The following is a 27,465-nucleotide window of genomic DNA, read 5'->3' on the forward strand; positions in this document are numbered from 1 at the left end:
TACTTATGAACTGAATTCTGACTTTGTTCAACGTCTCACCTTCACCTACTCTAGGCAGCCATATCCTGCTAAGGACTGGATTCTGCCTTTTGCAAGATCCAAATGGTACTGCTTAGTGCATCAGAAGCATGTTTTAGCTAGGTTGGTTAAATTATATACTAAATAATCCTAATATGTATAATTCATGACATCATAAAATTCTGATAAAGGAGAAATTTGAGGTATTGGCTGCAGGATCTGAAGCAAAGGTCTCTTGAGTCTTTAACATCTGATGGAAGGAACAATTCTGTCTCTGCCGACTGTGATATCTGAATCTTGTGCTTGGGCCTCAGCTGCTAAGAGCCCAAACTGGAGGAAAGATTCCACTAAGGGGGCTCAGTGAAGTGCTCCGGAGGGAGGGGCTGCACCTCTACTGTAATCTTCCTTTTCTTAGAGGACGGGACACGTTTTTATCACTTTGAAAGTCATCCTGGGGAAAAAATAAAGAAAAGTCATCATAGGGTAAATTTTCGTTTTACTTTCAGCTAAACACATCTAAAGTACGTCATGCATCTTTGGTTTTTATTGAATGGTCCCTCTGCAACCTGAGGGATAGACTACTCATGCAGCTAATCTGCTGCCCTAACACACGGAAAGACTCATTAATAAGAGAGTAAGCATTCCATAACTATTTGCATGTAAACCTTGAAAGATAATAGGCCTTTACTTCCTCAGCTCAACATTTTACTTTCCCTCTGACCTTTCTTAGTCCCACTGGCTTTTATATATGAAACGTTATGAACTGTACTACTTGTTAGCCAAAAGTGGAAAACCAAAAATGGTATTATATTCAATCATTCAAAATCTTTTGATATGGAACTGCATATGTATTAATGTAAATTATATATAACAAATAAACACTGAGAAAAATGAGTTTGAGTATTTGAGCGAATCTGGTGTGAATAGTAAGGAGCACTGTTGGTGTGTGAGCTGCTAATCTCAAGGTCAGTTGTTCAAACCCAACAGCCACAGAAGAAAGATGAGCCTGTGCATGCCTGTCCAGATGTGGTTGGGAAAGCCTATACAGAGTTGCTATGAGTCAGAATGAACTCAGTGGCACTGGGTTTGGTTTTCTTGCTTTTATCAGTGTAATAAATCTTTTACTTCATTGCAAATTAGTAATAGAAAAGCATATTGACTAAGGAACCTCAGAAAACACACGCAGATTGAGCATTTATTGCGTACTATATTGGGAACACAGTTTGGTTAAACAGTGATAAGCCAAAACAACCAGGTCCTTACCTTACACAATAGAGCCCTGGTGGTATATTAGATCACTTATTGAACTGCTAAGTGCAAGGTCAATAGTTCAAAAGTACCAGCTGCTCTATATGATTTCTGCTCCTGTAAAGATTTATAACTTTAGACACCCAAAGGGGGCAATTCTACTTTGTGGTATACATCATAATCAATTGGATACCAGTACCATTTTGTTTTTGACCTTATGGCGAGAGGCGCTAGTCCTGCAGTGGGGAAGTGTTCTGTGCTAACCAAAAGCAAAGTAGTTTTAACCAAACATGGCAGATCTCTGTAAAACAAAAGAAGCAAAATTCTAGGAAATGCTACCGAAAGTGTGACTCCCTCCTACAGGACGACCATGCAGTGGAAACAGCTGGATGCCAATGGTTTGGGTGGGATTTACTTAGGGAGTTTTTAGATTATGTGGGCAGTTAAATTAATGAGCAGGCAATTGAAACACAGAGTAATATGTCTTCTGATAGGGTACAAGGTACTTGGCTCAGAATTAGAAAGGAGGCAGAAGTGGGCAAAGATTCTCAGGGAAAATGCATTAAAATTGAGACTTGACTATTAAAGTGAATTTGCACAGTAAAGGAGAAAGGTAAAGTTTGAGTGGAGAACTAGGAAATAGAGAAAATATTGTATTAGGCATCTTCAAATAAAGTAGCTAATCTGAGACTGGGCAACAAGTGCTAAGAGGCTTGAGGAAGTACAGCGGGGCTAGTCCATGAGGGAGCTCAAGGTGTAGTGTTTTCTGAGCACACCGTATTGGCTGGCTAGCACAGTGGTGTGTGGTAGGGTTGAAAGAGAGAAGAAGCAGTGGCAGGCGCTGTGTCCAGGTGAGAAGCTGTAATGTGTAGCGTGGCACCTTAGAGGAAGATTCAGGATATCAGAGCAGTAATGTGACGGGAAGGACAGGAAGGCGTGAAAGATGACTCTTTGGTTCACATTCATCATTGGGGAAAAGCCCTCAAGAAGAGACAGTTTGGGGGAGGAGAGTGAGTTTAGCTTTCTTTGAATATGACCCTTAATTATCTTTGGGGAATCTAGTGGATATTGGGCTGTAGACATATGTATGGGGTTTGGATATGGACCAGGGTCTGTGATTTCAAATTTCCTGATATCTTAAATGATTATATTACCTATCCCAATGTTATGTGAATTAAGTGAAGGAATATAAAGCAATTCAGTGTTAAGAGAGGCAAATGACATTATAGTTTTTTATGTGAAACATTCCTTAATTATTAGTGATGCTACCCTTTGGTTGGTTACGTAATTCAGTTTCCTATTCAGTAGCCTGAGCTTATTAAGAAGATTATTGTAGCTAATATCACCTCGATCACTATTGGTGGTGTAGTATTTACGTGTGGGACTGTGATCCACATGGCTGGCAGTTCAAACCCACCAGCAGGTACATGGGAGGAAGACAGGGCTATCTACTCCCGCAAACAGTTACAGTTCAGAAACCCTCGGAGGGTCACTATGAGTCAGCATTGACTTGATGGCAGAGAGGTTTGGGTTATATAATATTGAACCTTCCTTTTAACTACATTTTAAAGTAGTTCACTTCACTTTTAACTACTATGCAGTTTGCTTTCCCATAGGTAGATATATCAGAATATGCTTTCGGTTAATCCCTTTTTAACTTGTAATCAGTTTATATTGCTAGATAGGTCTCATAAGTATATTCAACTAATCATCTTCATTATTTTCAACTTCTTTCATTTCTGAAATATCTAGTATAGACAGCCCATCACTGTTCTTACAGTGGATGTCAAAGCATTATACTTTATACATTTATATTGTAATGTCATATCTAATGTTGGATTTTCATATATGTGTCTATATTTATTAATAAATTTCTTATCCAATCATTGCCATATTCATTTACTGGTAGGTTAGAATAGAACTTAAAGTCGTTCGATGTAAACATGCACCAACCATTGGAATTGCTTTGGCTCTGTAATTTTTGGTCCAAGACTTTCACAGCTTCAGTCACAGGGACCTACTCAAATTGCATCTTGTTATTTACATTTTTTTCTCAACGACCTTTTGCCCATCACTGTTCCTCCATTCCCACGAAACCTTCCTGGTCTATACTAAGTGCATTATACAATTCATGGAAATAAAAGAATAAATAGATGATATGGTTTTTAATAGGCATGATCCTCACATTTTCTTTGTAATTCTCCAAAGACTAAGAATATATTTCCATATGTATATCGTTGTTGTATAAGAGAAAGGCTGGGATAACTAAAGAATATGTGTTTGGGGAGGAAAGAGTTGAAATCTGAAGAATTCCAATGCCATGAATATTGAAGCTGATGGGATTCCAACAAAAACATACCATTTCTATCCTGAATATCCAGCCTGGCATATGAAGACCCCCTTCTTAATCCTGACTGATTGCCATTTCAGCTTATTAGAAACAAATTGGAGCCTTATACAGAATTGGGAGAGTAAAAAAGACATTGAGCTAATGATCAAAATCAAGCTAAGATCCAACCGATCTCATGGTAGACTGACTGTAGATATTCTGATCCACCCCAAGGGGAAACCTGTATTCCTGCATCGGTCCTTTCCAGATCTATCGGTGTCCCTTTGCTGCCTCTCTTTTATTATCCCAATACCTCTGCATAAACAGAACTCAACAATAATAGTTCTCATTTAAATAGATGTTTCACATACATTTATAAGTTTCAATGTCCATTGTTTTTCAGTGTATTCAAGAGATTCCCCCAAGATACACACACAAACAAATTAAAAGCAAAATTTCTAAAAATTTTAACACCTAATCAGAAAATGATTTAAATCCTAGTCCCAGGGTTCAAATAGAGAGTGCTTCATATAGCTCTCCTACCCAAAGCTAAACTCCAGGTTCAGATTAGTTCTTTGGAGATCTAAATTCGCAGTAAAGTTGTCCAGAGCATCTTGATGAGAAATCTGTCATTGCTAAGTCAGTGTGGATGTTACTTCTCCAGGCGTCTGATTAAGTGGGAGGTGCCATCTGAACATGTGAGTTGCCCACAAAAGCTCAATCTGTCACAGGTGCTACAATTTGTATTTCAGAAAATCTGCTTCTACAACTTTAATTATCTCCAAAGCATCCCACTTTACATAAAGTTCTCAATGGAGTCAGCATTTTTCCCCCAGTTTCAGAACTGGCATGTAAATTAAGCATTTGCCTGTTACCTCCAAGTTCTAGGGCTGAAAGGATCTCAAATGAGACACTTTGCTTAACATCATCTATGTTCTTCTCCTTCTCCCACTTCGACATCGGAAAACTAAGTGCCCAGTCGTCATAACTGAGGACGCATTCACCGCGATGCATCCATGCCTCCCAGAGAGGAGGAAGGCTTAAATTAGAAAGAGAGTGTGTAGGTTTAACTAATAGTTGGGAATTCCTAAATTAAAAAAATATTAGACCAGGATAAAATTTCTTTTTAATAATACTTTTTCATCAAGTCAATGAAAAGCAATGTTTATCTCTGTGATAATAGGCACCTTCGCACTAGAAAGCCTGTGACAACAGTCCTCTTTGGGCAAAGTGATACCTCTTACCTGTTTGACTAACAGAAGGCCATTGGGACTCATTTACACTGGCTACGTAGACAAAAATCAGCCAGTCCCACTTGACCAAATCTTTCTTAGTTAGGCCTTCTGATAAGGGTCACACAAAACCACACATTGCTTTCATTTTATACTCTTCCATGGAATCTGAACTCGAAAGACATCCACCGCAGTAAAGATTTGTTATTGTCAGAGTTGTTCTTATCCCATGAAATATTTTTTTAGATTCCAGTCTAAAATCCTGATGGGCAAGGTTTCCCAAAATATTACACTGGGGAGGTAATTTAATTAAAAAAGCCAAGGTTGACATGATAAATGAAGGGATGTTTTTTGACCCCCCCCAAATCTATAAATGATTCAACTCTCAAAAATAATTTTTAAAGATTAAAGTTATTTGATACTTAATTAGAAAATATGCTATGCTTAAGTTTTTTTGAATAGTTTAAAATTTAATTCTTATAAACCTTTATGAGTATTTCTCTTTGTATCAATATAAGCACAGCAAATAGAATTGTTTATTTGATTTGAGAAATGATTATATTAACTGGTAATTGCTTAGCAGTTAAATTGTAATTCAAATCTTATTTTCTTTGTAGGATTATTTAACCATTCATAAGTATGGCAACGCAGCCAGAAATGATCTCTGGAATGCCTTCTCAGAGGTAAAGTATAGGAAGAAAAAGAACCCAAACCATTGGTAACTTTTATTGACGCTGACAGTATGTTTTCATTTTGAGCTTTTATTTCCTTTGTCGCATATTATTTATAAATGTATAGTAATGAGCTATATAAAATGTAATAAAAATACAATGGGATTTAAATGTACTTAATGTTATTGATGCCTTTCATACTTTAAAAAGATAATAATTATGGAATACAATTTTAATATATTTGGGAAGTGAGTCATGCTAAAGTGAGAAATACTGCAAGTTTTTAAGGAAATATGTTTTCTTGTGTGCATGAAAAATATTTAAATATACCAACTAGACACACTGGGGATATTTAATGATGCTGCATGTATTTACTTTACCAGTAAAATGTATTTTATTCTCCATTATGTAAAAAAAATTAATGCTAATGAAACTTCCATATATATATGCATGAAGCCTAACTTAAGGTGAGAAAATTAATTTTAGTAACACATTATATTAGCTTCACTGATCTTGAAATGTTTCATATTTAGGTAAATATTAAAGGTAAAAGTGAAAATGATTTAATATAATTATATGTATAATTCATGCTTATAAAGCTCATTTATCCAATTTGGGTTCTAAAGGCTTTGAAGAGGAATGGAAAATATGTAAATATACAAGAAGTCATGGATCAGTGGACGCTCCAGAAGGGCTATCCTGTTATCACCATCTTGGGAAATGCAAAAGCCGAAAAGAGGGTAACCATTACCCAGCAACGCTTCATTTATGATATAAGTGCTAAGACCAAAACCTTTGAACATCGAAACAGCAGGTACCACTGACTCTCTTTTAATTTAACATGAATATAGGAACTTTTCTTTTTTCCATTCACCTTTTAATTTTAATATTTTAAGATAATTTTGACAACATAATTCTGAAATATAAGTTAAGACTCTTTTTATTTCTTTATTTCCATATGGTATTTTTGATTCCTTTTACTGCCGATACCTTACATATTTTAACCCCTGATTGATGAGCACACTTATGGTATTTCATTGAAGACTATTTTAAATTATTCTAATCATTTTAAATGTGAGATATGATATTTTACTTTTTGTTATAATATTTTTTAATCATCTTTAAGAAAGTTAAGGTGTGTTGTGAATTGAATGGGATCAATCTAGAAAACCAAATCAAAAGTATTTAGATAATAAATATTATCCTAGTTAACAAAACTCAAAAACTAAATAAATACCTTAAGGTGATCTTAAGTAGAAGTGGCAATATGAAAATATATTCTCTTTCCCTCAAATGTGGTGTTTAAAACTATAGAAAACACACCTGAATTTTGATTTGCTATAAATTTAACATTGGGGAACCCATTTAATTACTTAAAATTCAGAATATAAACATTCTATCCAATTTTTCTAGTTTATTTTTACTACTTTGTTTCAGTAAAGACTGAGTCAATGTAAGAAAGTACACTTCAAATCAGGCAGTTTTTAAATTTATATATAGAATGCCCTGGTAAGGGATTGGAGGGGTGAAGGGAGGGCAAGTATAGAGATCAAAAGTAATAAGTAAATAGAAGTGCTCATATTAGTTTACTCATGCTGTGTCCTATCACCTTGGGAAATTAGGATGCTGGACTTCATCATCCATTATTATGTAGGATTGGTGGGGAATATTTTAAACTTACATGAATGGATAGCATCTCCAAGTTAGCTTGATGTGAATAAAAGTGTTAGGGAGATTCATGAACATTTTCTGGTGGCTGATATTGGAACTCCATTTAAGAAAACATGAAGTCTTCACTGTTGTATTGAGATAAATACTGGTACAGCAGCTATACTATACAATACGATACGATACTATAGTATACGATACGATACTATAGGTGTAGGAAGGAGCTGGGCTCCACAGCAGTTAGAATGGAAAGATTGGCCCTGGGTTCTCACCCAGCCATGCTGCCGGGGACAGACTTGCAGGTCTGCTGCCATACAGATGAAAACCCAATTCTGCGCCATCAGGTTGATGGCGACTCCTAGCCCCCCTAAACACAGGGTTGAACTAGCCTGGGAGTTTCTGAGACTGTGGCTGGGGCTGGGAGTAGGACCCCCTTCTTTCTCCAGCGGAAGAGCTGGAGGCTTCAAACTGCTGACTTTGCAGTTTGTTCTACTCTCGTCAAGATGGGGGCACATGGAGGTTAAAGGCTCAAGTAGAGAGAGGCCTTCACCAGGTATGAGGAGTTGCCTTTTGCAATTAAACTCCTCGAACACGCAGAATAACACTCCTCCCTTCACCCTGTTGGGATCTGCCTGTCACTGCTTCGTCCCCTTCTCTGGGTCCCCACAGCTGTCAAAGGCTGCCCTGATCACCCACCGTCTGGCCCCAGGCGAAACACGCTTCGGCTTGGACCACGAAGTACACAAAAACGACTTGACTGTGGCGAAGCCAGATTGGGGCCATGCCTTTGAGAATGAACAGTCTGACACAGGCCTCCCCGATGCAGAAAAACAGAAAGGACACCCAGATGACAGAACAAATATTGAACAAAAATACTCTGCCAGCCCATAACCTGCATCAGAGGTGTCAGCCAGGAGCCTGGCTCTTCACGGGGGAAAGTCTCTCAGCATGAGTAAGCAGTTTTAGCACAGAGCGCTTAGCTTCTGCTGGCATTATAAAACCACCTGGATGGTTCTGAATCTGAGAAATTGGTATATAAAAATGTTGAGGAAAATTAAAATCCCCTTGGTGGCGTAGTGTTAAAGTGCTCAGCCGCCAGCAAAGATGGCATGTCGAAGCTGCCAGCCACTCCCTGGCAGAAAGGGGGAGCAGTGTGCTCCCATTAAGACAGCAGACCGGGACAACCCTAAGGCAGTTGTACCCCGACCTGTTGGAGGACCATGCGTCAGAATCCATTTAATGGCAAACAGAGCAAAAAAATATATATACATGACATTCTATTATTTAAAATAATTTTCCTAGTAGGACAGAATCCATCTCTAGATGAGAATTTACTATTCCCCACTTAGATTATTGCTTAATTTATATTAATGTTCAGTTAAAGCTTGAAAATCAAGTCTGTGTGCTCCTTGTACAAGCCTTCCGAGGTCTCTAGAAGAGACATTGCTGACGTGCTAAAATAAATGTTTCTCACGGCTCTCGACTTTTCAGCTACTGACTTGGATCGTTCATTGGAGGGGCAACTGGGAACTCACAGACAATATTTGAGATTAAAGGGTTTTATTTAAGGAAGTTTACAGGTTACATACAATCAAGGTGAAAAATACATAGGACATGGTTGTCCTGTCAGGAGAAGTCACCAAGTTCTCTTCCAGGTGATAACAAAGACCCAGCAAGCATGGCACTCCTGTGTAAGGTTCAGCCCAAAGCACTTAGCTCCAGCTCTGTGCATCAGCAAACCCAGTTAAGTAGCCAAAGGCCCCCCACTCTACAGGTCAGCCGTAGGTCCCAAAGCACCCAGCTTTACTGATCATGACTTTCGCTTTGCCATGACTGTTCTGTGGGACAATTATCATTACCTCTTACCTGGAACATTTTAAATGTGTAATGTAATTATTTTTCCATATGTAATAAATGTACATCCTAGCTGTTAAGTAGAGGAAGAATGAATCTTTGCTATTTCTAACAATTGCATATATTTAGTAATGTGTTTAAGTGCATAAAATCCTTGGTAGGACTTTGGTACACAGGAAGTTGTGAATTTTCGTAGTTTGTTTTTCCTTCATTTCATTATAAATTTAATACATTTCACTGTTAACTAATACCACCTGAAGCATGGGGCACCTCCTGGGAGTCTTGGGCGACAGGGCATTCTGTGTGTCCGCACACTCACCCTTTCCTTATGGGCCCCACCTGCAGCAGTCTCCGGAGGGTTTCCCTGTGTGCATCAATGCTTCGTGAATGTTAGTAGCAACTCCTGGGTGTGATTTTTCTCATTCCACTTTTTAAAACGTACCAATTCTTTTCCATGTTAGTACAATCAGAATTCTTAAGAACTACTGAAGAAAGGGATATATTTTTTGAAAATTTTCTATTGTTACTTAAAATATGATATCCATATGATCAGTTAAACAGAAACAACAAGAACATAATCTAACTACACACATTAATTTTTTCTAATCACTTTTTAAAATATTACATACTACTAGAGTCTTAGACTTATTTAGAGGGTCTTTAGATGTTTTTAGTCGTATATATTGTTTGCTTTTTAATTAATATCTGTTTGGCTTCACAATTTAGATCGTCAATTCAATGTGGAAGATATACACCTATAAAGTCTTGTTCATAAAGTTAGTCTATGTCTTACAGAGAAATTGATTTGGTCTTTCATTTTACTTATACTCCACCCAGTTCCTTTCGGTCTAATTACAGAGAGTAATTAATTGAATGTCTCCAATATCTATTGTTTGCAAGTACACACAAAAAAAAAACTTGTGTTTTAAATTGAAAATTAGATCCAGCATTTAGATTAGATCCAGGTACTATTGCCTCGTAACTTATTTTTCCAATTAACCAAAATAGATTAATTATCTTTGGTGAGGGATGCTGTTTAAAAAATAATAAAATAATCTGGCTGTGATGTTCCCACGGTGTGTCCATTGTCATATATTTATCACATGTTTTTCATTGCATGCGTCGAGGCCTCTCTTAAGGAACATAAATTGTTTTGTTCACTAACTTCTATCCAAAGAACCAGGTTAGGCAACAATAAATTGGTTCTTTCATGATGGATTATGTGGAGTCAATTACAGTGTAACAGGGTACCTTCACATGGTTGGCACTCAGAAATGTTTCTCTGATTAAGTTCAGCTTATCATTTAAAATTCAGAATGTCAAGGATGGCCTTTTGACTTTTGACTTTGGGGATAGCAGTTGTTATGACATAATGAATTTTCCTCTTTTCCATCTAACATATTACTCTTGATGAATTCCCATGTATTAATTGTGAGTGTGAGAAATGAACTCTGTGACACGTAAAACAATTATGTGTCGAGGGACCGATTCAGCACTGCTCTTCCCAAATCTCCAGAAAGACGCCCATTTTATGATCAGTCACTTGGCGTCTCCCCTGGTTCTCAGTTCTTCAGTCGCTCTCCAGTTATGAAGCTGACACAGTATAGCTTCTTATATCACAAACAAAATATATGACTTTAATACTCATTGCTCGCTTGTTGTGAAGTCTTGCCAATGACACAATGATAAAAGCAAACTAAAACAACAAGACAGGCCCACGTCAGCAAGTCCATTCTGACTCGTCATGACCCTGCATAGGGTTACTGACCCTGTAAACGTGTACAGTTGCTGATTGCCCCACTTTCCTCCCGTGGGACAGTTCTTAGCTTTGAACTCCCAGCTGTTTAGCAATAGCACAATGATTAGTTGAAGGAATCAGGTTATATTTCAAGAAAATAAAATATAATGCTTGAACGCAATGTAAAATCATCTATCATTAACTGGTTAGCCTTTCAGATTAAATAGATACTTTATGTAAACATATAGGCCTTGATTTTTATTACTATAAAAGGCAAACCTTATCAAATGTTTCTCTTTTATAACTCTGACCCACATTTGAACATTAAGTATCGGTGGTGCTTGGCCAATCCATTTGGAAATTTCATTTAAATCAGCAGGACATTAGGTGTGCCCTGTCGGGTGCATTGTGTTTATATGGATTTTAGGGGGATCTTGTCAGTCTTGTTTTATTCTCTTTGCCTGAATCACCTTATGTGTGCCATATTAACCTTATGGAAATATAATAAAATATCTCTCTGAACAGTTATAAAATAAATAAGGAGAAATTGGTGAAATGTGAATACATAAAATCACTAGTGTTTAATATTAAAACAATAGAAATGAATTATTTTAAGATTCAAATCAATATATACTGTAGTATTTAGCCACTTTTAACTCCTAATGCAAACATTTTGGGTTTTTTTGGCAAAGTATATTATTAGGAGATCTCTTCTACATTGACAGAAAACTTCTGAGTGCACAGTCTTCTTGGTGAGATAGAAACAATGAATTAGAATCTACTTTGATGTCTGAGTGCTTTTTTTATTGTTGTTTTTGGTAGCTTCCCTAAAAAGCATTAATAAAAATCCCTCTGAAGATGCATGTTTTTCAAATGAACACCAATTTGTATTTTTAAAGCTACTCTTCTATTTTGCAACTACCTGTGGCAGATTCCATTAACCATTGTGGTAGGAAATAGAAGCCATGTGTCTTCAGAAGCAATTATTTGGGTGTCTAACAAATCAGGTAAGATATATATTCTCCCCTGTGGACAATTGGTTTCAGATAATTGTTCAGCAACTTAACCTCTGGTTTCTGGGGTTATAAAAATGTGCATAAAGACAAACTAGAAAGAGAAGATGGAAGAATGATAATCACCTCTACAAGATAAGAAAGCATAAGAGGATCTCTTCTGTATAATTTCTGACTCATCCAATTTCACCCTGCCTATATAATTCTTGTTTATTCGTTCCTTTCATGGTGAAGAGAAAACATTTAAATGCTTTTGTAGATCTCATCGTAGCTGTTTTAAACTGTATAATTTCATAATCACACATTTAATTAAAATGTAAGCAGAACTCCCATTAGAGCAGTGTCTCACAAACTGAAACTGAGGCAACAGTTTTAATCCCATTCCACTGTCTTTGCATTTTCAGACTATCTCTTTTAGAGACCAGAGAAGCAATATCCTTCATGGGATTAGATAATTATAATTATTGGATTTGAAGGGAGAGGATTAGAGTTGTCCTCAAAGTGCACCCTTTGGGGGTCAAACCTCAAGGTGCAGGGAGAAGAGCCAGTTCATTGTCTTTCTACCCACAGACCCAGTGCTATCAAATAGATTCCAACTCCCAGCAGTCCTCGGACACGGGAGCACTGCCCCTTAGGGTGTCCCAGGCTGTACCTGCACGCACAGGACACCGGTGTCCTCTTTCACCCCCAGAGGAGCTGTGAGACTGAACCAGGGACGCTTAGTTAGCAGCTGTTGCTCTTTGACCCCAGCACCACCAGGGCTCCTTATTGTCTGTGTAAATGGCGCCAAACAGGAGAGGGGCCTATTTGCAATCACTCACAGAAGAGTACTTGAGTCCCTTCTAAGTCCTTCATGGACAGCAGGGTCCACATGAGGGTTCCTTTTGCTCCGCTTCCCAGCGAGTTGGAGAAAAGGCGATGATCATCTTCTATTAACACTTCAGTGGCACTAAGAAGGTCACATTTTTCTACCTTTTTCCCCTTGCTGCTTTCACCAATGCTGTTAGTGTATTTTAATTCTTTATGCTATAAACATCATTTTGAGCATATATCTTTTGTTTTAAGTAAATAAACAAATGTTTGTTTCATTTCATACATGGCACAGTTAAGTACTCAAAATAGATGCATGGCTACATATAGGCAAAATGTACTGAATCCAGAATGTAATCTGACTATCAGAAACATAAACACTTGTAATTCCCAGGGGTGAAGGTTACTCATAATTTCGTGTTAATGTAATTTTAATATGAAACTGCATATTATAAAGAGTTACAATTCCATTCACGTTTATTGTATATAAGACATTCACATGTAATGTGGTGGTACATTGAAATGCTGACTGTAACATTTATTGGTTTCTTCTCCTTTAAAATAACTCATTACAATTTGTTCTTTTAATTGCTTTGAGTTAGCGTTTATTTCGTGATTCTGAATTCACACTTACTATCTTATTTTCCTTTATAATTCTCTTTTATCCCCATGAAGCACCTTTACTTGAATACATAATATGTTATTACATGGTGAATGAAACTAGGGAGTTGTAATTGTCCAACGATTTGAATTATGCCATCCCTCCATACATTTCTTAGAAACATGAGATATAATATCTTCAGAAATAAACTACGACATATCCCTTTGAAATGTAGAGTGGAAATGAGAAAGTTAAAGAAATGTAGAAGTACTTACTGATTATATATTTGAATCAGCCTAAACACTCAGCTTAGAAGGTGAGGGCTATAGGGAGTCTGTTCTTACTGGAAACCTGCTGGAGAAGGTATTTCCTCTTTATCCTTTACTTTCTCCTTTTTGGGAAGACCATAAGCCGTCCCTTGACCAATACAGGTTGTACTTGAGAGATTGCTTCATCTTGAGTTATTAATCAGGATAATGACAGTCCATTCTTTCAACATGTTTGCCTTAAATATCACCAATGTTAATATGAAGAACTGCTATGAAGAACTGCACAGGTATACGCTTTAAAACTCTAGGGGATGCTATTTATGAAGGGGGTATTGTGAGTGGCACATCCCCACCCCACAGTCAGGCACTGCACACATATCAGAGTGTAAGGTGTCCTTTTGTTTCAATCCCAGCAGTGTTCTCTATTTGACACGAACATGGTAACACTTAATACTTAAGGTTGCTCAATACCGTCAAGTGTTTACTCAATAGCAAGTAAGTTTTCCACATGTCACTTGAAGGCCTTATAAATGCTTTATAAATGCACAAATTGGGGTGACCGATTCCCAGTGAAGCTAAAAATAAAAGTCATCTTTCTAGTTTGCCTTTTTCAGTGTCATTTTACCTATGCACCATCTTCTCTTGAAGTCCTGAACTTCGATGAGGCCTAGTAAAAACCTGACACCACACTATAATTAGGTAAAAAGAAAAGATTGGTTAACCTCAACTTCTTTTATATGTTATCTCCTATTTTATTCAAAACAAACAACTAATGTACATGAAAAGTATCTGCATTAAGCCAGGGAGAAAAACGCATTGGTCAATTGTTATAAACACATGTAAAAAAATGCCAAATTTTAATGACAACAACCAGATCAATGTTTTGTAATTTTTCATGGTCAGTAAAGATTTTATTTCACATATATTCACACAAGGCCATAGTTAATTATAAAGTTTAAATTTGATTATCATCATCATATTTTCTTGAGAGTTAAATTTTTGAAGCCCTTTGGATAAATATATAATTATTTCTAAAGATGACATAAAACGCTACCTAAAGTATTAAGTCAATTTTTAAGTTATTAGAAACAGCCAAAATTTTTTCTCTCTTTCATTTTCACTGAGAAAATACCAACAATCTAGGCATTATAAATGTAATAGCTTGCATATTTACTGGATATTTGCTTACCCAAGAGTGGAAGGCAATACATTCAGTTACATTTTAGGAAAGAACACAGTCAGAATAGAGTAGACACTGGCTCTGAAAGGTCAGTAAACACTAAACTAGTGCTGAAGTGCTCTCACCTTTGCCTTCAGCATTGGCTTACTTGAGACTCAGAAGCCCTTAGAAGCAATATGATTTTAATCCCCATCTTCTAAATGAGTTTATTACAATTTGATGGTAACTTGGATCAAGTCCGTTGGCAAATTAGGTAAAGAGCTAGGTCTAGGGCTGTGATTTTCTTCTGTTATTTTTAATACTTCTCTCATGAGCACACCCTTATTTACCGTGGATAAAATTGTAAAGTTTTGTTAGGCTGTCTGGGCGATCTCTTAGTTATGTAACACTTTGTCATTGGGTGTATGCCAGTGACTCTTAAAGAGCTACAGAACATTATCTCATTTAATTCTCTTACAAGTTTAGGGAGGAAGTCCACCTAAGTTATCACAGAGTTTATTGTGTATTTCCAGTTTTGTTATCCTGGTTGACATTTCTTCTCATCTGCAGCCAGCCAAGTTTGTAAAGAATATATCACCTTCTTCTTTTGGTCCTGGGGTGTGTGTGTTGGGTGTGTGTTTTGGGTGTGTGTGTTGGGTGTGTGTGTTGGGTGTGTGTTGGGTGTGTGGTGGTGGTAAATGAATGATAAGAACTAAAATATTTTAAAGTATTAACTGCTCTGTGTTTTGATATGGCCTAAGACTTGTGTCATTTTGGGAACATTCCAAATAGAAATTTTAATTATTATTACCGACCCTCAAAATATAGCTTCCATAATTTTTTATGGTTCTCATCATGCACTGTACATCACGAGGCCATGGAAAAAGAACACTTTAAAATTCATTGCTTGCCATTAGTTAATTTGAAGAATATTTTAGGGATATAATTAACTAGAACTGAAAAGGTATTTAAGAATGTATTACTATATCTTGCCAGGGATTATTTCTCTACAGATTTCACTTATACCAGAGACATAAAAATATTCACGAACAGTAATAACCTTCAGGTTTTAGTTATCAGTTTAATAATGGCAAACTTAAAAGCAGGAGATGGCTGCCTTTTATTTCCTTTCCTTCTTTTTTACTGACCAGACTACATAAAAGGGGTAAGAATTGCTTTTATCATTTATACATACATATTATTTTAATTTGAGTATAGATTTAAATTTTTGAATAAAATTGATTTAAAAACAAGAGCCAATTATATCACATGAGATTTATATAAAAGATGAGCATGAAATAACTTTTAAATTATATTTAATAATTATAAATCATGACAATTTGAAACCTGTAAAACTCTAAATTATATGATCAGATATGAGGCTTGAATTTTAAATATTATCACCTATAAAGTGATTACTTAAGGAGTGGGGAGATCCAATTTATTCTGTGAATTCAGACATGATTTTAATATTTTATAAGGAATAGATCATTGTGAACTTACAGATGCATGAAAATAAAGTCAAAGTTGATCAACAGAAACAGTATCCTTAATGTTTCAATTTTATTTTTTATACTTGCCACATTTTCTTGTTAACTATATCTCTTGTCATCATTGCATCCATAAAATGGGGATGATATTCTAAAGCTTCTTTATAGCAATTGTGTGGATAAACATTGAAGTTTTGAAGAAAAGGAGATTATAAAGTATCATAGGTAGAGAAAATCATTCATACTCTAAAATAGAACTTGATAGACTTTTCCTTCTGCATACCACTATTAAACTAGAGATCAATTGTCAGCCTAAGAGAATGTGTACCATTTCTTTTCCATTGAATTGTAGCATTGAAAGGGACCTTATAGGCCATTGTTTGTCCATCAGGTTATAGGTAAAGTGGTTTTAAAAAAGGAATATGCTATCGAAGTTTAAACATTTATGTATATAGATGTATAGTCGGGCATGACTTTCTTGCCCCTATTCTAGTTTATTTTAACTGTCATATTTCTCCTTTCAAATTAAAAAGAGAGAAGGAATGTGAAAATGTGTATTTTATGATAGTAAAAGCACTATACCACGTTGTGTCAGGAGCATAGACCAGACTAGAAAGAAGCCTAGATGGTGGAAGACCTGAGATGGACTATTTTCAGCTGTGTTGGACAATTGAATTACAACTGTCTGAACCTCGTTTGCACGGGTACTACATATAAATGTGGCCAAAGTACAGTGCTTTGAAACATTAAATATTAGATTTTTTTCAATAGTTTGGGATTATATTTTAGTGGACTGTAATAGGTGCCTCTTCATCTTGCTGGCATGTTTGGACTAAATCTTCCACTTCATTCCAGTTTTGAGCAATTAATGACCACTTTTGTCCACGATACCTTTTGTGGTAGTAGAATTATTTTCTGATGGACTCTATGTAAAGAGATTCCATTCAAAAACTATATGTTTGAATGCGTCCTTGGGGAAATAATAGGAAAACCTGATTTGGAGTCTGAGATGTAAAAACATTGACAATGGACTGAAGCTGACTCCAATGGGCTGCACATGGTCTCTGTGATACATTTTCTGGTGTGAGCTATCATGGAAATGATTTATTTTTCCCTTGGGCATGAGACACTGTTTTAGCATAAGCTCTGCTGAATCCTGGAGGCTTTGTAGATAGAGAACATGAACACATGCTATAGTAAACGGTGGCATAGCAAGCTAAGCATTTGGACTGCAAGCTGGTTCAAACTAGCCAGCTGTTCCTTCAGAGAAAGATGAGGCTAGCTGACCTCATAACCAGAGCAGCAGTTCCGTTCTTCCCGATAGGGTCACTGTGAGTTAGAACTGACTCCATGGCAGTGGTTTTATACATGTATACGTGTACACTTACATATATTTCCTTACATTTATGCACAAAGATTAAAAATATTTTATTTAAAGAGTATGCAGGTTCTAGGACACACAAGGTCTGAAAGCATCCACAATGAAGTACAAAATCATTGGAATTGTGACCTATGGTTTGTAAATAAATAAGGAAACAATTGAAAATGAATAGCATTCTCCATATGTACCATATTTGAAGGAGTTAAATGTGTAAGAAGTTATAAGATTGTTTTTACCAGCTCGCTTTCTTTAATTGAATTACCTGGCTAATATAATCAAGTTACTATTTTCCAAGGTGATTCCAATAAGCAGAATTTATTATCTTTGTTTTTAATTATGTGTAGAAATATTAGAGTCTTAAGTAAATGCAGTTTCTTTTTCCGGCGTTATTGATGATGCTGCATCATCTGTTATTTATAGTATTTCCAAGAAAGCACAAGGAAGAGGCAAGGAACACCCATGACTGTGAAATAAATGAGCTCGATTGTTTTAATAACTTTCTTACTGAACGCGTTAAGAGAATGTAGTTCTCAAAACTTTTCCCTTCATTCTAATCATACTATATGCATATATAGTCTATGTCACACAGACACAAGTACATGTTAGGTCACATGTATGTTGAAAAAACAATTATGTGTAGGGGATAGGGATTTTATCAGGAATAGAGGCTAGTTATAACCTACTAAACATTTACTAGTATATCCTAGATGCAAATGATTACGTGAAAGATTAGCTTTTAATTGAGCAATAATAATTATTAGTAACTTTACACTTGGTATTAAGAAAATATACTTTATATATCATTAACATCTAAATCTATTTCATTCTGAAAAACATGCTGTTTGTAGAGCACCACAGGATCACTTCTCTGGGCAAAGGAAGCTGGTTGTTGGGGAACATCAATCAAACCGGATACTTTAGGGTCAACTATGACCTAAGGAATTGGAGATTATTAATCGAACAGTTAATAAGGAACCATGAGGTAAATTCTGGATTTTCTCTTTAAGATCCGTTTTCAGATGTGAACCCTGGATTTTAATTCTAAATTTCTAACCAGGACAATATTTTTCTGGTTGGCCTCATAGGTTCTCTCAGTCAGTAACCGAGCAGGTTTGATCGACGATGCCTTCAGCCTAGCCAGGTAGGTGTGTTTTCCTATGCAACTACCCAATCAAGACTCACACTAGTGAGACTTTCTCTATTAAACTCAATCGCGTGTATGTTTTGAGTAATCTTTTGAAATAATTTGTTTCATGTGCTCTGGGGGTGGGATATGAATTATAATCATATAATCTTGATCAATAGTTAGCCATAGGGTGTTTCTGAGTCAGAAGAAGCTTGATCAATTTCTACTGAAAATTCGATTGACCACTCTGGAGATTAATAATTGCTTCACCATTTCACTAATTAACTCTACAAAATGGCCATTGCACCATATTTAATGTTTGATAGACTACACTTTTCAGTGTTAGCAGTTTTTTTCTCTTACATAGATTAGTATAGCTTTTTAAAATGTGGTGCATTATGAAAAGCTATTGCTTTCAGAAACAGGTAGTTCCAAATTTTGATTAAAAATGCAGATTAAACATCTCAAGAAAAGAGTCATAACAATCTTATAGTAGCATTTTCATTGATATTTTTCATAATTTGTTATACTATTAAAGTAAATTATGCTTTGCATAATTAAATAAAATTATTTAAATTAAATAATTTGAAAATAAACCCAAGTGATTTATTCAGTTTGGAGACGAACTAGTAAAACAGCTCAGTTCTGAATTGTTTGTACTGCTTCACATGCAAATTTTAATTTACTAATTTGATTTTACAAGCTACAGATTAGGACACAGTGGTTCTCTTAACTTAAGTGTTTGTCATTATTCGTTATGTTAATTCTCCTATGATACTGTGAAAACCACCTAGAGATGTCTCGTGCATTAGGCACTGTCTCATAACGGGGCATTAAACTGCTTTCACAGTGTGCACATCCCATCACATAGCAACTTTCTTCTGCATGTTAAAAAGCATATAGTTCCCTAGAGCTTTGTATTTAATCAAAACTAATGAGTCTAAATATCGATCCCAGATAATTACTTTGATAGAGGCAAAATCAAAGCTTGGAATCAGGTTTCAGAAAACAGCACTCATTAAATAAATAATAATATATATAAGGAAAACCTCATTTAAAAAAAGGTAAAGGACTTTCAGTGGTTCTTTTAAAAGAAATTTATATCTGGCCTTTGCTGTTTCCTTGTTAAAGAAGCCAAGAACCAGTATCAATATTTTCTGTTACTTGATGTCAGTGCCTCATTTTGGGTGGAACTTCAGGTTCAAAAATAGCTGCTCACAGAATGCTAAGACTAAGGATCATTTAGCAGCAATAAAATGTCTAATACAGTTGTATTTATTCAAAACAGTTGTTTAATTAGAAGCATTTTTTGCTTACAACCAGGTAATTAAGAATTATTCCATATTACAGCATCAACTTATTGGGCAAACATTTAGAAATAATAGAGATTGAGAGGATCTCCTTAGATACCGATGTGTGAAAATAATGATTAAGAGGTATTTTTTGCTTGAAAGTATGATGCAAAGACTTTAAAGTATGTTTTAGATACAGTGGAAAGATTAAGTCGACATAGAAGTTCCAAAAAATCCAGAAAGTCAATGAGCATACACTTACTCCAATATTTCACCCAGAGAAAATCAAGACAAGCAAGTAGTGCAATAGATTACCACAGAAAGTTAAAGTAGCTAGAAGAAAACTTATATCATGAACTAACAATTAACTGAAACTTAAAAGGCACCAGACACAAATCTGTGTACAGTTATTCATTTAATGAATAATTGATAAAGCCTTATGAAATATGTAGGATTGGTTGTTGCTGCTGTCGGTGCCCTTATGTCTGTTCTGACGTACAGTTACCCCATGTAAAACAGGACACAACATGCCAGTCCCGTGCCGCGCTCCCCCTCTGTTCTTATGTCCAATCCTATTGTTGCACCACAGCGTCAAGACGTCTTTGTCTCTGCTCCTCTGCTTTACCAAGTGTGCTATTCCTTTCTAGGGGCGGGTCTCCATCATGCCCATAGTAAATGAGATGAAGTTCAAGCAGCATTATGGCTGCCCATCTTCTGAGACAGATTGGTTTATTCACTTCACATGCATTGTATTCTCAATATTTTCTTGCCAGCACCATGATTCAAATGTGTTGACTCTTCTTCAGTCTTCCTTATTCAGTGTCCAACTTATCATGGTCACATGCGTGTGAGGTAATTGAAAAGACCATGGCACCTTAGTCCTCAAAGTAACATCCTTGCCTTTCAAAAGTTTGTTTTTTATATGTCGAATGATCCTGTTACTGTTTTATAAATAAGGAAGCTGAGGATCAGAGAAGTCGTTGAACCTGAACCTGACCACGTAACGCTGCTAGCACGTGTGTGCATCCAACTTGTAGGACGGTCGAACCCATACTGTTAAAAAGGACAAGAGTCTACACTTCAACAGCAATGCCATTTATTTTAATAAAAGGGAAGTTTACTTTAGAAAACTGAAGGACTTTAAAAAGACATTTCTATAAAGAGGGGGAACCCCGCCCCCCAAATGGAGAAAAAAGCCCCACTGGGCATAACTTTCACACTATGCATTTTTCTTGGTAGGTGAGTAACTTGCTCTTAGCGCACCCAGTGGCGTCACCTGGGAAAGTTCTTTCTGGTCTCAGTGAATTTTTTTTTTTTTTGTAGAAGTAATATCACTGGAAATCAGTTTTTCTTTTGGCCAATTTAAGAGAACAGGATGCAGTTGTGAAATTTTATTTCCTGCCTGGAAAATATGCTTCAGAAACTCAAGTGTATGAATGCTTTTCTTATTTCAAGAAAGGTAAAATGCCGATTGATGATAAAACTCATTCTAGACATCCATCGACATCTCAAAAAGACAAAAATGTTGACTCATAATCCACTTGGAGTTCCTTCCACCAGGTCAGATTATTAATCAAGCTTTCTATTTAGAGGTTCTGAAATGATAGAGTAACTGTGCCACAAAAAAGACCTTATTTGTGGCAGATGGGACTCTGGTTCTGCCACCACAACAATGCACCTGCTCAGGTAGCCATCTCAGTGTGCCAATTTGGGGTGAAAAAACAGCATGCCCCTCTGGCCCCATGCATCTTAACTCACCTGACCTCACTCTGTGCACCTTCTTTTTATGTCCGTGAATCCAGAGGGACATGAAAGGACAGCAATTTGACGACACAGAAGGTGAAGAAAATAATGAGGGAGGTACTGTCAGCCATCCGAACAGATGACTTTTAATGTTTCCAAGAATGGAATCACAAATATGACAAATGTGTTAAGGGTAATGGAGAGTACTTTGAAGGCGATAAAGGTTGTTTTATTTAAAAATTTTAAATTTATAGTTTTGAAAAAATAATTCCATTTATTTTTTCCCTTTAGTGGGTACCTTCTCGTATTCTGAAAGTTTTAGAATGCTTATGAGAAAACAAGTAGTGATATTTTAAAGACAGAGAGCAAAAGAAAATGGAAAATATGTGAATATTTTTCACTCATTCACATTAACATGTTAATTTTAAATGTAATATTTAAAATATTTATAACCTTTGTCTGTCTGTTAGAATATTATTAGAAATATATCCCCTAATTTATATTTCTTGTTGACTGAGTCAGAACATTGCTTTCCATTTTAATTTTGGAAGTCTTAAACACTGAAACAAACCATTTTATTCTCATTTATTAAAATTCACCAGGGAATATGCAAATGTTATTAGAGCAATAATTATGAATTTTTAAAATGATCATGAGATACCTTCATTTTAACATATGTAGTTGTAAACAAAGCCACATGGATGTAACACCCAAGAATCAAATCTCCTCAATGTGTGGAAAGGCAGATAGGGAAGCTCCGTATCCTTATCCAGAATTAGAACAAGGCAAACTATGGAACAAACCATCAATTGCTATTGTGCAAGTTCAAATTGAAACTGAAAAAGATGAGAACAAGTCTAGTAGGAAAAAAATGTAAGAGTATTCAGGTGAGTATATCCCACCTGAATTTAGAGAATATCTCAATAATAGCCTTGCAGCATTGCCTGATCATTAATGATAAAAGACTAGATGATTCCTGGATGACATCATGAGCATCATAGATGAAGGGAGCAAAAGGTCATTAAAAAGACAGGAAAGATAGAAGACATCAAAGTAGATGTCAGAAGGGACTCTGAACCTTGCTATTTATTGATCATAGAGCAACTAAAGCAAATGGAAAAATTAAAGACAAAGTAAAAGCTGACTTGAAAGTTTTATAGGCTCGCTCAAGAAGACAAGTGAAGCATTATGATGAATATGCATGAACATTCAGTTAGAAATCCTACACAGAACAACATGCAGCATTTTTCAAAATGAAATAAATAAGGAAAAAACTCAAGCCTTGAGCGAAAATACCAAAGGATTCTATGGAAAATATGCTTAATAATGCAGGAAGTATTAAAATAAGAATGAAAGAATCATAGTTACTGTACCCAAAAATTTGGTCACATTCAACCATTTTAGAGGTAGCATCTTAATCAAGAACCAATAGTATAACAGGAAGAAGCCCAAGCTTCACTGAAAATATTGAAGAAAAAAAAGATTCAGGAATGGACAGAATAGCAATTGAGATATTTCAATAACTAGCCATAAGCTGGAAACACTCCCTCATCCATGTCAAGTATTATAGGAAACAGCTACCCCATCAACCAACTGGAAGAAATTCATGTATTTGCTCATTCCAAAGAAAAGTGGCCTAATATGTTGTGTAAATTATTAAAACAAAATCATAATATCACATGAAAGTAAATTTTTGCTGATAATAAGTTTAAAATAGTTATAACAATACATAGAGAAAAGACAGAAATTCAAGCTGGATTGAGAAGAGGATGTGAGATGAACTATATGATTGTAGATATCAGATGGATGCGTTTTGTTGACAATGCACAGGCATTTGATTGTGTATCCCAAAACAACCTATGGATTACTCTACAAAGAATACTTAATAGCGCTCATGCAGAGCCTATAGAAAGACCCAGAAGCAGTCACTGGGCAATCAAGGGGATGCTGAGAAAAATGATCCCAGAAGCCAGACTGCAAGAAGAACGCACCATCATGATTGTAAAAAGGCTCATAAACAACTTTCCATATGCAGATGGCACACCTTGCTTGCCAGCAGTCAAGAGGACCTGAAGCATTTACTGATAAAGATAAAAGGCTACAGCATTCAGCATGGATTGTACTTCTCCCTAAGGAAAAAATAAATCCTCACAATTCTGCCTAATGAAAAATAAATACAACTGAACTAATAGGGACATCATGATAAATGGAAGGCGGTGGTGGGGAGAATTGAAATTGTGAAGCATTTTGTTTTATTTGATACCACAATTACACTCATGCAAAGAAGCAATCGAGACATCAATTAAATCTGTAAAAGGATTATTTAATATGTTAAAGAGCAAAGATGTCACTTGCAGGATTAAAGTGTGCCTTATCAAAGTCATGATATTTTCAATCTCTTCATGTGCATGAGAAAGATGGACACAGACTGGAGAATAATGAGTCATTTGAATATGGTATTGACAAAGAATATTGTATTTACCTGGGTTGCCAGAAAAAGTGACCAGACTGTCTTTGAAACAGTACAGACCAAATGCTTCTTCGAGGTAAGGCTGGTGAGACTTACGTCAAGTACTTTGAACGTGTCATCAGGAGGGGCTAGTCCACAGTTGAGAGTGAGTGAAAAAGAAAAAGGTACTCATGTGCAAAGTGAAATTACTCCATCAATATTTCAAGGCTGGTACCATTGGAAAGCAGATAGCCAGGCCTTCTTCTCAGAAAGTTCCGGATAAATTTGATCCACCAACCTTTGGGTTAGTAGCTGAACGCTTCCTATTTGCACCACTTGGGTACTTACTCTTCTACAGGTGGGAACTCCAACTGTGAAAATGAACCCAAGTTCCTGTCTGGCATCAGAGGAGCTGCTAGAACATTTCACAGTTGCCCACCGCTGAGATTATCTGGGAGAATTACTGACCTTCAATCCAAAGTAGCTAGTGCTTTGGCAGGAACAAAATGTCTCCTCCGAGGAGCCCTGGTGGCATAGTAATCACTCATCAGCCTGCTAATGGTAAAGCCAGCAGCCAGAAATCACCATCTGCTCCTGGAGTGAAAGCTGGGACTTAATACTCCCAAGAAGAATTAAAGCAGTGGTTCTCAACCTGTGGGTCGCAACTCCTGTGGGGGTGGAACGGCCCTTTCACAGAGGTCTCCTGATTCAAAACAGTAGCAAAATGACAGTGATGAAGTGGCAATGAAAATAATTCTATGAGAGGACCTGATGCAAAGGGCTTAAGTGGAGAGCAAATGCTTTGAGAATGATTGGGGCAGGGAATGTATGAATGTGCTTTATACAATTGATGTATGTATACGTATGGATTGTGATAAGAGTTGTATGAGTCCCTAATAAAATGTAAAAAAAGAAAAAAGAAAGATCAATAAATAAAACTGAGAAAAATTTTAAAAAGAGTTGTATGAGCCCCTAATAAAATGTTGGGTTTTTTTTTAAAAAGAAAAGAAAAGAATTCTGTGGTTGGGGGGTCACTCCCCCATGAGGAACTGTGTGACAGGATCACAGCATTAGGAAGGTGGAGCACCACTGTGTTCGAGTCTCAGAAACCTCCAGGCACGGTTCCATCTTGTCCTATAGGGTTGCTCTGAGTCGCCATCAACTCGATGGCAGTGAGTTTGGTGTGGGGTTTCATTGCCAAAATGGTTGCAATGATCCCACACAGGAAAGGTTGTAAGAGTGCGCAGTGTTTCTTTCTGTTGTGCTTGTCACTACGAGTTGGAATTAACTCTGAGGCACTAACCACAAGAAATCCAAACTTAGATTTAATTGGGGAAATGTTTTGCATTTACTTGGACTTGCAGGACATACATATTTTAGTATATGCTAGTAAATTCTCTAATTATGTTATTTAATCTATTGTCAACCTTTGGAGTCTGACTACATCCTGCTCCATTAAGCATGTTCAAAGAGACTGAGTAGAAGATAGCAAATATTCATGAAATTCTCGAAGGATCTCATTCCTACTTCTCAGTAAAAGCACTTCATGAACTGGTCACTATCAAAATTGTATAGCTGAGAAATCAAGGTTAAAAGTCACTCAGCTCAGCAAAAATTGGGCAGCTCTTAAGTTAGGGATGGGGGATAACCTCAAACAATTGAGCAGCAGTTGTTCTGACCCCAAATCATAGGAATTTTGCCCAGTATTTGAAAATTCTTAAATCCCCGTTTGCTTAGTCAATTGAAGATATAAGTATTCATTTAAAAAATGGTTCTACTTTAAAAAAAAGCCTTGTCTACCCTCCCCAGCAAGAATAGGTATTTTTTTTAGCAAGTCCAGTGTGTGTTTGTGTGTGTGTGTTTGTGTGTGTGTGAGAGAGAGAGAGAGAGAGAGAGAGAGAGAGAGACAGATTTGCCAATTGGAAATCCTAGGGGGTAATTCTGTATTGTTCTATATACTTCGTGTGAACTGGCAACATGCTTGGTAGAGGAGCACTGATGACATAGTGCTTACCTGTTGGTCTGAAATCTGAAAGGTCAGCAGTTTGAAATCACCAAATTCTACACAGGATTGAAAGATGAGGCTTTCAATTCCTGTCAAGAGTTACAGTCTCAGTGCTGTCCTCTGAAGTGCATTCTTCTAGCGAAGGGGTGGGGGTGTCCACATAGTTGGGTTTGGGGCTGGCCCCGCACACCTGTCTATCGGTTCCCTGGTACATGCCGGTATGTTGTAGTCACATCTTGGCACATGGGGTTGAAGACTGGTCTCTCTCCTACAGCCTGGGGAGAGGGGCACATCTGATTAGAGCACACAGGAGAAAGGAAAAGGGATGGAGAGGGAGGGGAACTCATCCTGGCCCAGCAAGCCCCAAGGACGATATTTCTGCACAGATCAGACAATGCACAGAGAGGACCATAGGGCTGGCCCCACTATGAGGCACAACGTCCCTCACTGAGCCATAGCGCTAAGGGGGACAACACTGCAGACACAGTGCATGTGCCAGTCTGACCCCATCACCCTGGAGGGAAACACCGAAGGCATGCAACAGAGCAGCAAGGGGAACAAAGTGGTGAAATCTCCAGTGAATACAAAAAATAGACTTTGGAGACAGAATGTGAGACCCCATCAGACTTGACTAGAAAGCACTCTTAAAGGCTAGCAAAGAGACCTTGAACTATTTAGAGGCTTTTCCATTTTTATCAGTGGCTTTCTTTTTGGTTTTGGTTATTTTATTGTTTTGTTGATTTTGACTTCCTTTGTTGTCTCTTTTGGCTTTGCCTGGTTTTTGTGCTTATTAATGTCTCTGCATGTCTTCTATCTAAATAAGATAGGTGGGATAAACAATTCGGAGAAGATAAGAATGGACTGATGATTCTGGAGGGATACTGGAGAAAGGGAGGTGGGAGAAAGGAAGGGGATGAGATACCAACCCAGGGATAAGAGAACAAGAAGTGAATTAAAATCAATGGAGAGAAAGACTTCAGATGCCTAGTGGGCCCTAACCAAGGGCAATGTTGCAGCAAGGATTACTAAACCCAAATGAAGGCCTAACATGAACATGATGGTGGGACAAGAGGAACGTAAAAGGAAATAGAGGAAAGAACCAGGAGGCGCAAAGAACATTTATAGATGTCTAAATACAGGCATGTACATATGTAAATATATAATGAGAGGGGAATAGATCTATGTACATATATCTATATGTTAAGAATTAAGGTTGTAGATGGACATCGGGCCTCGACTCAAGTACTCCCTCAATACAGGAACATTTTTTTTCTAATAATCTGGCATTCTGTGATGCTCACCTTCCCAACAAAATCACTGAAGACAAAATGAGTGCATAAGCAAATGTGGTGAAGAAAGCTGATGGTGC

At 36.8% G+C, this 27,465-nt stretch overlaps 1 protein-coding gene across 1 annotated transcript in view; it reads left to right on the top strand.

The window, feature by feature from the left end:
* The window catches only part of LOC142436276 (thyrotropin-releasing hormone-degrading ectoenzyme-like), a 333,189-nt gene that overhangs the window by 257,584 nt on the left and 48,140 nt on the right, over positions 1–27,465 (top strand). Inside the window, exons 7-11 of the mRNA XM_075540034.1 lie at positions 5,445–5,510; positions 6,125–6,312; positions 11,677–11,765; positions 18,330–18,463; positions 18,567–18,622. Coding sequence (XP_075396149.1) covers positions 5,445–5,510; positions 6,125–6,312; positions 11,677–11,765; positions 18,330–18,463; positions 18,567–18,622 — 533 coding nt within the window. The remainder of the gene's footprint in view (positions 1–5,444; positions 5,511–6,124; positions 6,313–11,676; positions 11,766–18,329; positions 18,464–18,566; positions 18,623–27,465) is intronic.

This window comes from Tenrec ecaudatus, unplaced genomic scaffold (assembly GCF_050624435.1).
Source record: "Tenrec ecaudatus isolate mTenEca1 unplaced genomic scaffold, mTenEca1.hap1 Scaffold_191, whole genome shotgun sequence".
Classification (NCBI taxonomy): domain Eukaryota; kingdom Metazoa; phylum Chordata; class Mammalia; order Afrosoricida; family Tenrecidae; genus Tenrec; species Tenrec ecaudatus.